The 15140-nt window shown below is 46.4% G+C and overlaps 1 protein-coding gene across 4 annotated transcripts; it reads left to right on the top strand.

Annotated features, from left to right (window-relative positions):
- The first annotated feature begins 742 nt into the window (after window positions 1–742).
- Window positions 743–14431, top strand: serpinc1 (serpin peptidase inhibitor, clade C (antithrombin), member 1). 4 transcript variants are annotated; one of them, XM_046390701.1, is made up of 18 exons: window positions 777–888; window positions 1075–1192; window positions 1734–1841; window positions 2491–2606; window positions 2743–2927; window positions 3671–3915; window positions 4006–4089; window positions 4757–4843; window positions 4917–5076; window positions 5178–5281; window positions 5752–5860; window positions 6224–7129; window positions 7246–7345; window positions 7443–7665; window positions 8000–8084; window positions 8167–8471; window positions 8590–9686; window positions 10465–10571. In XM_046390701.1, exons 2-17 carry the CDS (start codon window positions 1113–1115, stop codon window positions 9146–9148), a joined length of 3456 nt encoding a protein of 1151 aa, XP_046246657.1. In that variant the 5' UTR covers window positions 777–888; window positions 1075–1112; the 3' UTR covers window positions 9149–9686; window positions 10465–10571. The 4 variants fall into 4 exon arrangements, with proteins under 4 accessions (XP_046246656.1, XP_046246657.1, XP_046246659.1 ...); XM_046390700.1 differs by having other exon boundaries at window positions 743–1192; XM_046390703.1 differs by lacking the exons at window positions 777–888; window positions 1075–1192; window positions 1734–1841; ... (12 more) ...; window positions 8167–8471; window positions 10465–10571 and adding exons at window positions 10859–11213; window positions 11352–11567; window positions 11701–11838; ... (2 more) ...; window positions 13546–13610; window positions 14092–14431 and having other exon boundaries at window positions 9530–9686.
- Window positions 14432–15140: the final 709 nt, after the last annotated feature.

The raw sequence follows: 15140 nt of genomic DNA, 5'->3' as shown, positions 1-15140 counted from the left end.
AATAATTCCTCCACGTGCTGCTTTTCAGGAGGGCGCTCTTTGTGTTTGAAGATGATCCAGCTGCTCACACATGAATAATGCAGCACACACACTCACAATTACCTTACCTGTGTGAATAAATTAAGATGAACTTTATTGATCCTGCAGTGGGGAAATTCACTTGTCGTGGCAGCTCACAAGAACAGAAAAAGAGTGCAAAAACTGTTACAAAAAATATAGAGGTAATAAATTAACAATTTACAACTACAGTAAACACAGTACAATATACAGCTATATACAAGTCCTCATGAGGGAGGAAAAGAGGACTAGACCATTGAATTATGTAGTCTAACAATTATTTAGACTGTTTACATTTACTCTATTGCTCTTCTATTCGCTTGAATTTCACATCAAAATAACTAAACGTTGGTCCCTTTAATCTTTGGACTCTGAATTAGTTGTAAAGTTGACATGTAACATTTTAAATTGTAATGTTTGGTCTTTCTTGTGGAAGACATTGGATTACCCATGAACATGTTTATCTTTTCATTATTATTTTACTATCCTAATGTCTTGTATATTGGTTCAATAAAGGAAAAAAAGATTCATCACAAGCTGAAAATAAACTTACAAAAATTGTGCTATGGTCCTTTAAACAAAAGTCTATTAGTGTCTTCACCTGTGGGGGGCGGTGTCGAGCTTTAGTCAATTTAACCTGCATCACGAGAAGTACAAAAAAAGACGGCAAACGAAGCCACACACCATTGGCCAGAATTGCTCCTCCGAGCTTCCTATTGGCTTGATGAGTTGCCCCGCCAGTGGAGTGTAGAAACAGCGCCACAATTGAACAGCGTTCAGTGTTTGTCCTGTGCGGAGTGTTTGCAGTCAAATTGGAACAAATACATTCAGATAATAGAAGCTAATCTTCGTTCACAAAGATCGTAGATGTATTAAGCGTTCAGTTATCGTCCGGGAGATTCGAGCTTTCGTAAGTTAAGGACACTAACAGAGGGATCTGATGCCGCGGTAGCTGGAAGCTAACGTTGCTAACGTTAGCAGCTGTTAGCTGAAGTGTCCGGTGTTTTCGGCGTTTAGTTGCTGTTCGCAGACCGGCTCTGTGGACGGGAGCAGGGATGAGCTGTCCGGTGAAGCTCCAGGCGCTGCCGTCTGGAGTTTTTGAGGCGGTTGTAACTCCAGAGAATGTGAGAGGAAGGTGAGTTCACAATCGATCTCTCACATTTCTGTAACAGGCTGCAATAACACAAGCAGGGATGCAAAGATTGAAGTGCTGATCAGAGTTTTTCTTGGTACTGCGGGTTTGTGCTGTCATGTGATGATGAGCCTGCTTTGTCTCAGACTGTGTTTAGACCACGGAGACGTTCCGTACTGTAGTAGGTGTTTATTTTAACACGTTACAGGACTAGAGTGTGTTGTCTTATTGTGTTTTATTGTTCGTATTGTAAAATTAGAAGAGCGTTTAATGAGCCACAGAGAACAAGGACAGAAATATCAGTTAACAGGAAAAATATCTTCGGCATTTCGGAGAGTCACCTGGAGCTGCAGAAAACTGTCACAGGATTTTAATTGTGTCTGACTTTTAATAGATCGAAATGAGCTGATCAAGAAAATAATTCTCACCTCTTAGATAATAAGAATAAAGTTATTTTTTGCTGGGTGAGAAGTGAGATGGTCTGTTTCATGCCGACACTCAGCGGCTCCATTAACATCACATCATCTTCTCTGTTGTTGTTTAGGAGCTCAGTGAGCTCTTTTGCGCCGCTGACTTTTCCCAAATCCAGATCAGCTCTGTGGGATGGCAGCCCCGCAGGAGAGAAGATCCACCTCCATCTCTGCGCTCATAGGTACACACACACACACACACACACACACACACACACCCCAGACCTGAGCCCAGCGAGCCCCGTGGGATTCAAACACAAACTTAGAAATGATGTTCAGATCAGGTTTGGTCATGTCACATTCAAAGTCAGTTTCCTCAACAGAAAGAGTCTTGTTGTATATGGAGTCACTGTGCTCTTGTGTCTTAGGGCTCCACCACCTACCCTTTAAATCAAGGGGTTCAAAAAGCTGGTGGGTGGCATCACCAGGTGTTAGTCTCCCTCTATGTTCCACCCCATAGAACTCTCATCAGTGAGGGTGATCAGCAAGTCCACAGACTGGAGATATGCTGACAGACCTGATTCCGATGCCTGGACTTAATACATGCCCGATGAAGATGGGAAACACTGACAAACAGAATTTCTGGGAGCTGTCATTGCAGTGTGCAGATCTTTAGATTTTTGCCTTCAGGTTTTTTTTTTTTTTTTTTTGTGGAAGTATGTGTCTTAGACGCTGTTTGATTTGGATACATGTCCATCACTGTTGTTGGTGAAAGCTGAACTCTAGCTGCCACATATGTGACAGAGCACAGCTGAGAACACGGCTTCAGATAAAGACTCTGTGTGTAGCTGCTGTTGTATACAAGTTCTGAGTGTGTGTGCATGCATGCAGGAAGCCTCGGTTGGTGCTGCTGGAGAAAGCTCTGCGCCTGGCTCAGCGCCACGTCCGTCACAGCAACAAGCCCCGCCTCCAGTGCTTCTTCCTGGGATCAGTGTCTGTAGACGCAGGTCAGACTTCACCTTCATCTCAACACTGACTGGCCCCCTTACACGCAGTGGGATAATTTCTGACTGCTGTCAGCACTGAAGCGAGCATACTCGTATTAACTCTCTCCTTTGTCCTGCGCGTGTCGTTGGGGTCCAGATGAAGAGGGGGTCACAGTGACTCTGGACCGGTTCGATCCTGGTCGGGATAAGCCCGGAGCCTCGGGCAGGATTCCTTCTGCTCTGCTGCCCGGAGACATCCTGGTTCCCTGTTTGTTCTCCACACAGGCTGAGATGCCAACTGATGCCGTCCAATCAGAGGCTGAGATGCATCACTGCTTCAAGGTGAGTTTGACACCTGCTGTCTGTCTGTCTGTCTGTCTGTCTGTCTGTCTGCCTGCCTGCCTGCCTGCTTGATGTTTTGATCCCCTCTGATACTGTTGTGTGTTTTTGTGAAACCAGATACAAACTCAAATGGCTCACATGAACTTTCTGTCTAAATGATGTGATGTGCTAGCTAGCAAGCCAATAGCAGCTGATGCTCCTCCTCCTCTTACAGGCTTCAGGGGCTGTGATTGTTCAGTTTCGGCTGCTCGTATTTTTCCTGCCAGTTTCTGATGCTGAACACGCGTCTCTTTTTAAATACGTGTGTTTGAAGCAAAATTAGCAGCACTTTAAAGAGTAATACTCATCTAATTGTGCTGGAGTAACAATGTTATGTTATCAGTAGCTCTGTCTTCTGTCGTCATGGCAACCCCCTTCATGTCACTGCCAGCTGACGTCAGCAGATTTTTGCTGCTTGTTCAAATCGTCCTGTTGTTCTTTGGTCGCTAACCACTTGATGCTCATCGATGATTAAATGTGAGTTAAATTAATGTGTTTCTCCACAATTTAACACGGGTCAAATATTGACGCTGAGCTTTAATTGAACGCTGGTGCTCACGTGAGGTTAAAGATCGTGATGTTCAGTATAGGTGGAGCTGTGTAATGTCAGCACAGTTTGACAGAACCTCCCTGCACACCTTTAGCTGGATGATAATGGCAGCGCACACACATTAAATCTGTCTGTCTCACTGTGTGTGTCTCAGATGTTGCAGCAGTTTGTGAGCAGCAGACAGACTCTGGATCTGTCTCAGGTGATAAAGGTCAGAGGTCGCATTGTCCTCTCTCAGCAGTCTGACGCCGCAGCATTCAGCCTCAGCTGGTCGTCCGTCTGTCCGTCCGTCAGCGTGGAGGTTCAGCCGGTCCGAGCCGTCCCTGTCATCCCCACAGCTCTGCTGAGGAGTCTGACCAGCATCAACCGACCGCCACACACTGCCAACCGACAGCGAGGGTGAGAACAAGTTCCTCTCTTAAGATGAGTCGGGATCCTCCTGAGGGAGCCTCCTCACACCTGGAACTTGTGCGTTTGTGTTGTTTGCAGGTTTCTGACGATGGATCAGACCAGAAAACTCCTCCTGCTGCTGGAGTCTGATCCTAAAGCCTCCAGCCTGCCGCTGGTCGGACTGTGAGTCACTCTTAAATCAGAATTTAAAGTCTTCCCATGTTTTACCTCCCAGCTAGCTGCTCCTGAACCGTTTTGACAGGGGGGGGGGGGGGATCCTAAAGTTGTTGTACAATAATCGCTGAGGCTCAGTTTTTCCAGCCAAAGTCCAGTCTTGTTTGTAGTCTGATAAGCATCAAACTCATCAAAATCATTTCCACTTGTCCTATTTCATGGTTTCATCTGAAGTAGTTTGGAATATGTGCATATTTATGCTGCACATGCTAAAACCGTCTTCTTTATTTAAATGTTTAGTTTTTATATTCTTTTTATATTCTATTTGTATTTAGCTTATATTTCTATTTTAACTTTAACTTTTCATCTCATATTTTTATATTCTACTTACTGCTCCCGGGACGTGAGTCCTAATTTCGTACCATAAACATGTAAATGTGAGCTGGTATGACAATAAAGTTCCTTAAATCCTTGAATTCTTGTATTCTTGAATCCTTGAAGGACAGTGGCACAGTCAGCACTCAGTTCAGTTACCAGAGGCTGTGATGGCGTGGAACCTGACCAATCAGAGGCTGCCAGCTGTACCATGCAGTCAGAATGAGGCTTTGTGTTCAACCTTAATGGTGCCACTTGTTATTGTTTGTGTTGGTTAACTGTGCTTCCTGTCATGTGACAGCTGGCTGAGCGGAGTCACACACGTATACAACCCTCAAGTGTGGGTGTGGTGTCTAAGGTTCCTGTTTAGCTCCGCCCTCCAGGACAGGTGAGTTTCCTGTTGGAAGTTATTCAGTCGATGGTTGTTGTTCTGGTCTCACTGTGTTTCTCTTGTGTTTCAGGGTTTTCTCAGAGAGCCGCTGTTTCCTTCTTGTTCTGTTCGGCTCCACCCACAGAGCGCCTCAGTTCTTCCAGTGTCGAGGACCAGGATCAGGACTGGGACCGGGACCACAGCTGGACTACCAGCTGCTGAGCGCCTCCCAGTGTGTTACACTGTACCAGGTACCAACACACCTGGCACCGCAGGCTCACACACAGATGCTGTTGTGATTTTTCATGAAGACAACTGTCCCTCCTGAATGTGGACTGATGTGGACTCTCAGCAGGTGGGGTCGGTGGAGGGTCAGACTCTGCAGTGTGAGCTGAGTTCAGAGGATCACAGCAAACAGATGGAGATCTTCAGGAAGGCTCGGAGCTCTTTCAACAGGTACCACCTTTAAAGGAACAGTTCTGTTCTGTTCTTACACTTGATTCATCTCCCTCTGTATTAATTACAGATGTTAAACACCTGCTCAGGTCGTCCAACAAAAACTAACATCTCATGTAAACATGTTTTCAGGCCAATTTTGATTCTTGAACAAAAATAGTAAAAAAAGCAAAAGCAGCAAATGTTTGTTTGATTAATCAATTACCAAAATATTTGGCAACTAATTTTGCAGCTACAGTATTGTTTTGTATTGTAATGTCACACTGTATAATAATTTCTTCTTTCCTGGGTGGAGGATGGACCAGCCTCCTCCATAGAATGATGGTTTTTGTGGCAGGTGTGATTGTGAAATTCAGTTCAGATTTTAGATGTGTTGTGAAGCTGTGAAGGTCTTCAACCTGTGGAGTCTCCGTTTGAAACACTTTCAGAGAGACCTGGACGGAGTCTAATGTTTGTGTTGTTGTCCTCAGTGCCCCCCCTCCAGCTGCCGGCCTGTCAGTCAGTGATCAGGACTCCGGAGTGGAGGATGAAGACCTGTCTCCACGACCGTCCCCGAGCCCCCACCTCCCCGCCCAGCAGGTCATTCACTCTGAAGCTTCATCACAACACTGCAGTCGTCATGACGACACCAACACAAACACATTTCCATGACAACAGATTCTGAGGTCATCACAGGAGACTTCATATTTACTTTGCTGACAATTAAGAAACTATTTGAAGGGAAATCAACAGATCATTGAAAATCTGTTTCAGTGTGCAGCAGACTGAATGTTTTCTATGGGTTTGAAGCTCTGTAATCAGCTGTTTGTCAGTGAAATGCACCCTGGGAGTTTCATGTTCCTCTGTGACATCACCACTGTGGTAACCAGAGACAGCCAATAGCAGCAGGACAGTTGAGTACCCGTGCTCACCTGCAGGTGTTGATGAGTGTTTTTGTTTCAGGCTCGGAGAGTTCAGCCGTCTGTTCCTGAACTTTCTCTGCTGATTGACAGCAGCTTCACCTCCACTCAGAATGGCCCCGCCCACAGACCTCGGCCTCCACCAGCTGCTTCTGACAGGAAGTCTGCTCCTCCAGATGGAAACACCACCTCCTCTTCCTCAGTTCCCAGATCTCCTCCTCCTCCTCTTCACCTTCACAGTACCCCCAACTCCAACCTGCAGCAGCCCTGCACCTGCTGCTCCACCCACACCTACGACTGCACCCCCATCTTTTCCTCCCCTGGACTCCACCCTGCTGCTGCTCCTCCACCTGCTGCATCCTCTCATCGCCACACTCCTCATCCTCCCTCCAGTGTTCACCCTGCTCCACCTCCTCCTGCTCACTCCCACCACCACACTCCTCATCCTCCCTCCAGTGTTCACCCTGCTCCACCTCCTCCTGCTCACTCCCATCACCACACCCCTCCTGTTCCTTCCAACGACCTTCCAACTAGTCCCTCCTCCACCCGTGATACTCCTCTGTCCTCCCATCACCATACTCCACCTCCCTTCTCCAACCACACATTTTCTCCCTCAGCTCCTCCTCCTTCCCACAGCCCCTCCTCTCCCCTCTCCAGCCACCACCACAATTCTTCTCCCTCTACTCGTCTCTCTGGTCCTCCTCCTCCCCCCACCCTCCTCCCCCCTCCTCCGTGCCCCTGCAGCCATCCTCCTGCTGCCCCGTGGTGTGGTGACTCCCCCTCACATTACCCTTCCCATCTAGTGACAGCAGACCGTGCGTCTCCCCCCTGGTTCCCCCATCCCTCCTGTGTGAACCAGTGCTGTGACAAGGTGGGGGGAGTCATACCGACGGACACCTACCAGCTCCTCCTCCATCAGGACCATCAGCTTCGCCTCCTGCAGGCTCAGGTAAGAACAAAACTCATTGATTTAAAGGAGTGTTGCACAGATGTATCATTTCATATCTGGTAGGTAGCACAAACAAACATATTTAAACTGTATAGCCGACTGTTTCCTGTCTTCAGGTGCAGATGTTGCTGGAGGCTCAGGGGAAACTTCAGAGCTCCGGTCAGCAGGTCAGCACTCAGACACCCAAAAGCACTGCCAGCATTGCTGTAGGGACAGGTGAGAACGCCAGCACAGGTGTTTCATTTGGTAAAGACAGCTGGACAGGTGCCGGCATCACATCGTTTTTTTTTCAATCTCACTCTCTGGTTTTCAGGTGCAAGTCTATTCTGGGCAGATCCTGTCCAGCCCCTCCCTCATCAGGAGGCTCATTTTCCTCCACCTTCTTCACCCACACCTCCCCCCTCGTCCTCTCACAGCTCCGCCTCCTGCGTGCCCCCCTCACACACTGACCTGTCTGTCACCAGGCCTGTGGGCGGAGCTGTGGACAGTGACATCACAGGTCAGGAGGCTGCCATCTCCCCCTCTAGCCAACGCAGGTGAGACTTGTTTACTGACACAGATGAGTCTAAAATTTCAGCACTTTTTGTTTTTACTTCCATGTCCAGGTAAAAATCAGTCCATGAGGACCAGAGACATAAACACAAACATGTTTAGCGGCAGTGAGTTTGTAAGATCTGAATGATTTATTACCAGTAGTGCAAAGAAACTCATTCATTTACTCGAGAGTCAACTGCAGTTGGTTGCGAGTGATGGATGAGAGAACAGTGAGGGCGAGTACGAATCTTTTCTTTGTCTTTTAATCAGGTTCCACTAGTTCCTCTTTTTAAAGATTTGAGAGTTGGACTCTGACTTTGGCTGGTTTTGTTGCAGCGAACTGCAGAGTCCAGTTCTGGGAGAGAGTGTCAGCATGTACAGACCTGCAGACGACCAGCAGGACTTCTACCACGAGCTCATGGTAACGCAACACGGCTGGCGTCTGCCACAAGATCACGTGATTCAACTTTTCATGTCAAATAAAGCTTTATTTGTATCCTCAGAATCAGCTGAACAGTCGCCTACAGGAGTCAGACAGCACAGAGGAAGCGAGGGAGGGGGAGGAGGAGGAGCCAAGGAGGAGGAGCCTGTCTGTGGTTTCAGACAGCTCCCATTCCTCCCAGTCCTCCCAGCCCTCCCAGCCCTCTTTGTTGTCCAGGAAGATGCAGAAGAAGCAGAAGCAGCAGAGTTATGGAGATCCGGTGGTCAGCGCCACCCTGCAGCAGCTGCAGCAGCTTGGAGTTAACGTGGATGAAGAAGATCTGACAGAGTCTAAGAGGAAGATGCACCAAACTGCAGAGAGCAGCAGGTACTGAACTTACCTGGTCACACCTGTTCAGTGTGTTTTGTTACACTTGTGGACAAAAACATTTTGAGAAGGAAACCCGACATGTTCTCACTGTGTTTCTTTGTGTGCTTGCTGTCAGCACTCTGGCGAGCATCAACCCAGCAGCGGTTCTGTCCAGACTGAGCGTGTCTGAGCCGGCAGTCACCTCTTTGCTCCCAGGAGGCAGCGTGGATCTGAGTCTGGAGGCCAACGCCATTGCCCTGCGCTACCTGAGTGATTCTCAGCTCAGCAGGCTGTCTCTGGGAGGCCACATGCCCCGCCCAGGCCCCGCCTCCTCCAGTGACTCCCTGCTTTCGCCTAACAACATGTCTGTGGCCACCAAGAAGTACATGAAGAAGTATGGCTTGATTGAGGAGGAGGACGAGGAAGAGGAGGAGGTTGATGTTGAGGAGACGTTGACTCATCAGCCACTGACTGAAGCTCAGAATGTGAAGCACCTCCCACAGAGTCAGCTGATCCGCGACCTGCGGCCGAAGATGCAACTTTTAGTTGGCAACGCCAAACAGAACACAGACGACAAGGAGAACCGTTCCACCGGGCGGCCATCTTTAGTAAAGGCGAGCAGCCGTCCGACAGAAGGATCGGTGGGAAACATCCTGGACCTGAGCCGCCTCAGACAGCTGCCCAAACTCTTCTGACACACAGATGCTGATGGGACTAAAATCTGCTGCACAAGTGTAAAAACTGCTATTTTTTAAATGAAGTCTGGTTTATCTGAGGTGCTCAGTGTGGAAATCTGCCACTTTTACTTTGTCACATGATGTTTTTTTTGTGCGTGTTTGATCTTCTCTTCCTGATTTTATGTGAATTGTTATTTTGCACAAAGTTTTTTATATTTATGATTTGACAAATAAATCTGATAATCCCTTTAATACCCTGACCTGAATGCATACGTATTTCAGATTGTTAAACATTAGCTTACAGCTCACATTGCTGACTGTCACCTGTTGGTCTGCCCCCCTGCTGGTCAGATGGGCTTCCTGCAGCTGTCACAGTGGTTGATCAGTGACCGTTCAGAAGCGGCAGACGTTTCCTGGAGCTCTGAGCTGTTGACTAACAGACGATCAATGTCTCAAAGGTTGATGTGATGTTTTCAGAGCACTGCAGGACACTGACCTGAGTTTAGCTCAAACTGCACACATCTGGCCCAGAACACGCTTGACACTACCTGTTCAGGTAAGATTTTATTAATCTTCCTCCCAGGTTCAGATAAACACTGAATGCTTTAAAGAGTTTTATGACAATTCATGCTTCTTTGTATTTTTGCCCTTGTTATTTTTTTCATCTTTCCTACAATTTTGTGCGTCTTTCTCAATTACAGCTGCACGAAAAAATTTAACCTGCTTTTTATCTCAGTTTAGAGAGAAAAGTCAAAAGATATCAGAAGACTGAGATTAAGCCTGCACTTTTTTATTTCATTCAGATTTAATGACTTGCAGCGGAGGTTATGTTTCTCTTTTTATTTGTTCTGAAATTTGAAATCTGCAACTCTGAGCTTCATCCTAATACTGTTTTAACTCTAAAGTTTACGTGATTTAAGAGTTCAGGCAGATTAAACAACAAAAATGAGAGATTTTATTTGGCAGTTTGACGTTGTCTTGTTATTATTCTAATATTTAAATGTTAGACTTTGATGTTAAAAGTGTTCAGTTAAAAGCAAAACGTCTTATTTTGCTGGAAAGCTTTTGCCCAGTCAGTGGGTTGATGAGTAACTGGGATTGACAGATGTGTGTGTGTGTGTGTGTGTGTGTTTGTGTGTGTGAGTCAGTGTTTGTTGTGTAGGAGGCTGGAGGTAAATGAAACTTTCTGATGTCTTCCAGTTTTCAGTTCTGCTGTTGAAAGCAGAAACTTCTCTGAATCTTTTCTCTCGACTTCCTCAGTGATGAAACTCTTCAGTCTGCTGATGTTAATTTGTCTTTTTGTCCTCTTGTGATCAAACAATATGATTAGTCAGATTGTGGCACAGCTGCTTCCCACTCAGTTAATGGAGTCTGATAATGAAGCTTTAAAGTCCTGATTGTGGATTTCTGGTCACATTTGTGTCTTTCCACCAGCGTGATGGAAAAAAGATGCTGTAAGTTACCACAATGAGAAAATTTCTCAAAGTAATGGTAATTATTTTATTTTAAGATACTAAGTCATTATTTTGTGTCTCACGATAGTGACTTTGAGGATCTTTTTTCATCATAAAGAGATTTGAGAAAACCTGGTTAAATAAAAATATTCAGACAATCACATTGTAATCATTAGTTTCCATCAGAAAACACATTCCAGCTGTGAGATGAAGACCGTAAATCAGGTCATCCTCTCAGAAAACCAACCTGACCTCTGATTGGCTTTCTGTCCAGAATGAAGGCTGCCAATTGGTTGTTGGTTCTGGCGTCCCTGCCGTTTGTCTCCTCTTTCCGTTTGGACATCTGCAGCGCCAAACCCAGAGACCTTCCACTGGAACCGCGTTGCATCTTCCGCAGCCCAGACCCCGAGGGTCCGACCTCGGAGCCAGAGCCGGTCCCCGAGTCCACCAACCCCCGAGTCTGGGAGCTGTCCAAGGCCAATGGACGCTTCGCGCTGTCGCTGTACAAGCAGCTGGCCCTCAGCAAGACCCCCGAGTCCAACATCTTCATGTCCCCCATCAGCATCTCCACCGCCTTCGCCATGACCAAACTGGGAGCCTGTAACCGCACGCTGGAGCAGATCATGAAGGTCAGAGACAAAGTAACGTTAGTTACATTTTCTCAGGTCCTTTCCATTTTATACTTCTGCTCCTCTAGTTCTGCAGACTCCACCTTTGTTTATAGACTGATGCAGATTAAACATGTTCCTGTGTGTTTCTGTCTCCAGGTGTTCGAGTTCGACACCATCAAAGAGAAGACGTCAGATCAGGTCCATTTCTTCTTTGCCAAACTCAACTGCCGTCTGTACAGGAAGAAAGATGAGACCACCGCACTGATCTCTGCCAACCGACTGTTCGGAGACAAATCTCTGATCTTCAATGAGACGTACCAGAACATCAGCGAGATGGTGTACGGAGCCAAGTTGCTGCCGCTCAACTTCAAGGTGAGGTCACCTAACACAACTGCATTTCATCACGTGAACCATTTTAAAGAGCAACAGTCATTGAACTGATCAAATTATCGTCAGCTTCGACTACCTTCTGAGGTACTCTCATGACCCTGGTTCTGTGCTGCAGGAGAACCCAGAGAATGCCCGGGTCACCATCAACAACTGGATCTCCAACAAGACGGAGAATCTGATCCAGGACACACTGCCAGTGGGGGCGCTGGACTCCAACACGATCCTGGTGCTCGTCAACACCATCTACTTCAAGGTACCTGTGATGGTCCCTCATACACGCCTCCTCCTGTGTGGCTGCTCTGAGATTCAGAGATCACTTTAAAGGTCAGGTTGTTGCTCAGATGTCTCAGCTGAAGCTCTAACAGGGATGAAGTGTCTGTTGAGTGGATTTGTTGAGTGTGTTTCATTCTGGTTCAGTTGGTGTCTGTGATGTGGTGAGATTCTGATTGTTGCTCATGCAGATGATTTTTAAACATGTTGGATTACAACTGGAATCAGGTCTGTTACCTGCTAACCGGACTGAGTCTCCAGCCATGCTAGCATATCTGTGAGGCTGTACTTAGCATGCTAACATTTGCTAATGCTTGAAAAGAATGTGTTTATAGGAAGCAGCTCACTTCTGGTAAGATTTAATTCATAGCCTTAAATTTAGGGCTCATTTTTAACATTTGACGCTTCTATCACTAAATAAAGACTAAAAAGTGTCTAAACTTGTCTTGAAAATGCGTGCGAGAGGACCCAAAGGATCAGAGATAAAAAGCAGGAGGTTGTCTACATAGAAGGAGAAACTGTGGTCTTCTCAACCCTGCGTTTCCTCATAATGAGCCTCAGATTAACTGCAGGAGGTTCAGCCGTGACAGCAGAAATCAGTGGTGTCGTGGGCAGCCCCTCCTTGTTAGCTGGTTTCCACCTGAGTGTTGACATACTCTCATTTCTGTGCTCAGGGTCAGTGGAAGAACAAGTTTGACAAAGACAATGTGTACATCTCAGACTTCCACGTCAGCAAGAGTCGCACCTGCTCGGTCAACATGATGTACCAGGAGACCAAGTTCAGGTACAGGTCCTTCCCTGACGACCACGTGCAGCTGCTAGAGATGCCATACCGCGGAGACGACATCACCATGGTGATCATCCTGCCGGGCAGAGACACCACCCTCAGTAAGGTAATCCTCACGACCTTCACATTGTAGACCTGATAGATGTTGTTCACGGGGAGCAGAAATGGGGAGAAAGGCAGTGGTCCTGATACTGAGCCTTGTGGTACTCCACGGGAGAGAACTGACAGCATGGCATTTTGGACGTTTTTAACGTATTTCTGTTGTGTGTGCGTTGAGGTCGAAGAGAGTCTGGACCTGAAGAAACTGAATGACTGGTTGGATGGGATGACGGAAAAAACCGTCTCGGTCCATGTCCCTCGGTTCAGGGTGGAGGACAGTTTCAGTCTGAAGGAAAAGCTGGAGGCCATGGGACTCACTGACCTGTTCAGCTCCGAGAAGGCCAGTCTGCCAGGTGAGGCAGTGGAGACACACCTGGACAGACCATGAACTGGGATATTTCTGCACACAGACTGAAATCACTCTGAAGTTAAAAATCTGTGATCTGAACTCACTTAAACACTGCAGGATCAAAGTTTATCGATGTCATTATCATTTCCATTCTCCAGATCACAGTAATGTGCGTGCTGTTGGTTGTGGGACACCCTGATGACTTGTCAGAAAACCCAAAACAAATCTTATGATGTTCCAGCATCGTGACATGCAGGTTTTTAGTTTGGTAACTTGTGTGGCGTTGGCCAATAGGAGCACAGATCTCTCTTTACCTGAGCTTTAAGAGCAAGACTCTGATGACTTTGAGAGATCAGTTAAGTTACGTATTGATTAGTAAGCTGGTTTTGACCGGTGCAGCGTAAACTTGCACTGTTGGTAGTTACAGTAATTAGGAAAAATCTTTGTGTTTTCAGGCATGTTGGAGGACGGCAGTGATGGTCTCCACATCTCGGATGCTTTCCATAAAGCCTTCCTGGAGGTCAGTTACTCACTGCTGACGTCAGTGATGGCTGCTCACTGACTGGCTTAACTTTACAGCTAAGGGTCAGAGTTGGTGCTCAGTCATTTGTTTTCAAAATGTTCACTTACGTTTTCCACCACAAAACCAGATGGATGTTCCTCAGGTTAAAATGCTGAAGATCAGCACATCCTCTTGGCCCCACGTGACGCGCTGCTTGCAAACATTTTTACTGTAAACTGCATTTCCCATCTCGAAAGTCTAACTGCCTTCAAAGTCTTTGAGTGAGCATCTGGTGGGCAAATGACTGAAGCTTTTTTATTGTACGATTTATGGAACTCTAACTTTTAAATTTGACTGTTTTTTATCTATAGATACTGGAATCAATCCAGAAATGTCCACTGTATGTTCGATATTAAACCCCCTAAAATTCAGTGGACATGATGTTAGCGTCCTCAGGTGTTTGAGTCGGAGCTGAATGAAGGTGATCTGTGGTCCGCAGGTGAACGAGGAGGGCAGCGAGGCGGCGGCGGCCACCGCTGTGGTGGCGGTCGGACGCTCCCTCAACTTAAACCGAGAGATTTTCCTGGCCGACAGACCGTTTCTGCTGCTCATCAGAGAGTCCACCATCAATGCGCTGCTATTCACCGCGCGAGTGGCCAACCCCTGCAACCAATGAAAACTGTCTGCTGCTGTCAGCCTTCACACCTGCTCTCTCATGAGCACAAAATCATCAAAACGCTAAAAAAAATAAAATAAATAAATCGGCGCTTTTAACAACCCAGCAAAGGTCACGACGTTACATGACGACTTTTAAAGGACCAACGGACTTTTTTTTTTTTTTTTTTGTGTGTGTCCTTGTGTGTGTGTGTTCAGTACCTCCACATCCTGCAGTTTGTATTAACAGCATGCAGTTATAATCCATTTAAATACAACTTGGCTGTTGCTTTAGTCAAACTTGAGTTCATCTCTGTGAGTTCAGGTCAGACCAGCTCGTTTCCACCTGTTGCCCACCTTTAGCCTACGATACCAACTGTTGTCTGGTCCTCTCAGCCAGCTCGACCTTTCATCCATTACTTTAAAGTAATTGTTTCAAAGCCTGCTTGCTAACTCATTTTACTCTTTGTCACAGCGATCATTAGTGCGTGTGGTTAATGAGCGTGGGTGAAGAAAGGCGAGTCGGTGCTGGTCGACACTTAAAGTGCTTTATTTCCTTTGAAGGAGATGCGACCTGTGAGTGATCTAGTGGTCATGGTGAAAGAAGCTTCTTCACATTTTCTTAACTAATAATCAACCTTTGGCCTCACCCCCCACCCCTCCCCGACCCCCACCCAAACCCCTCCACCAACATGTTTTAGCAACAGAGACATGCAACATAAAAGATCTTCACATAAAACCTTTCAGCTTCTTCTACTACAGAACTTAAGTACCTCCTCTTAGAAAATGTACAGTATTAAAAGTTAATTTACTAAACATTTTTTCTTTGACTCATTTTTTGATATATTAGGATATACTTTGAGGAATCAACAGTAAAGAGTAATCTCATTAAGT

The sequence above is a fragment of the Scatophagus argus genome, chromosome 6 (assembly GCF_020382885.2).
Source record: "Scatophagus argus isolate fScaArg1 chromosome 6, fScaArg1.pri, whole genome shotgun sequence".
In the NCBI taxonomy this organism is placed as follows: domain Eukaryota; kingdom Metazoa; phylum Chordata; class Actinopteri; family Scatophagidae; genus Scatophagus; species Scatophagus argus.
This window is presented reverse-complemented; position numbering and strand designations above follow the sequence as displayed.

Bases quoted from the DNA above. Each gene is read 5' to 3' on its own strand.
- serpinc1 (XM_046390700.1), top strand. From the start codon at position 1,113: ATGAGCTGTCCGGTGAAGCTCCAGGCGCTGCCGTCTGGAGTTTTTGAG. The intron at 2,607-2,742 runs GTCAGACTTCAC...GTTGGGGTCCAG, and splicing joins ATCAGTGTCTGTAGACGCAG to ATGAAGAGGGGGTCACAGTG. The intron at 3,916-4,005 runs GTGAGAACAAGT...TGTTGTTTGCAG, and splicing joins ACTGCCAACCGACAGCGAGG to GTTTCTGACGATGGATCAGA.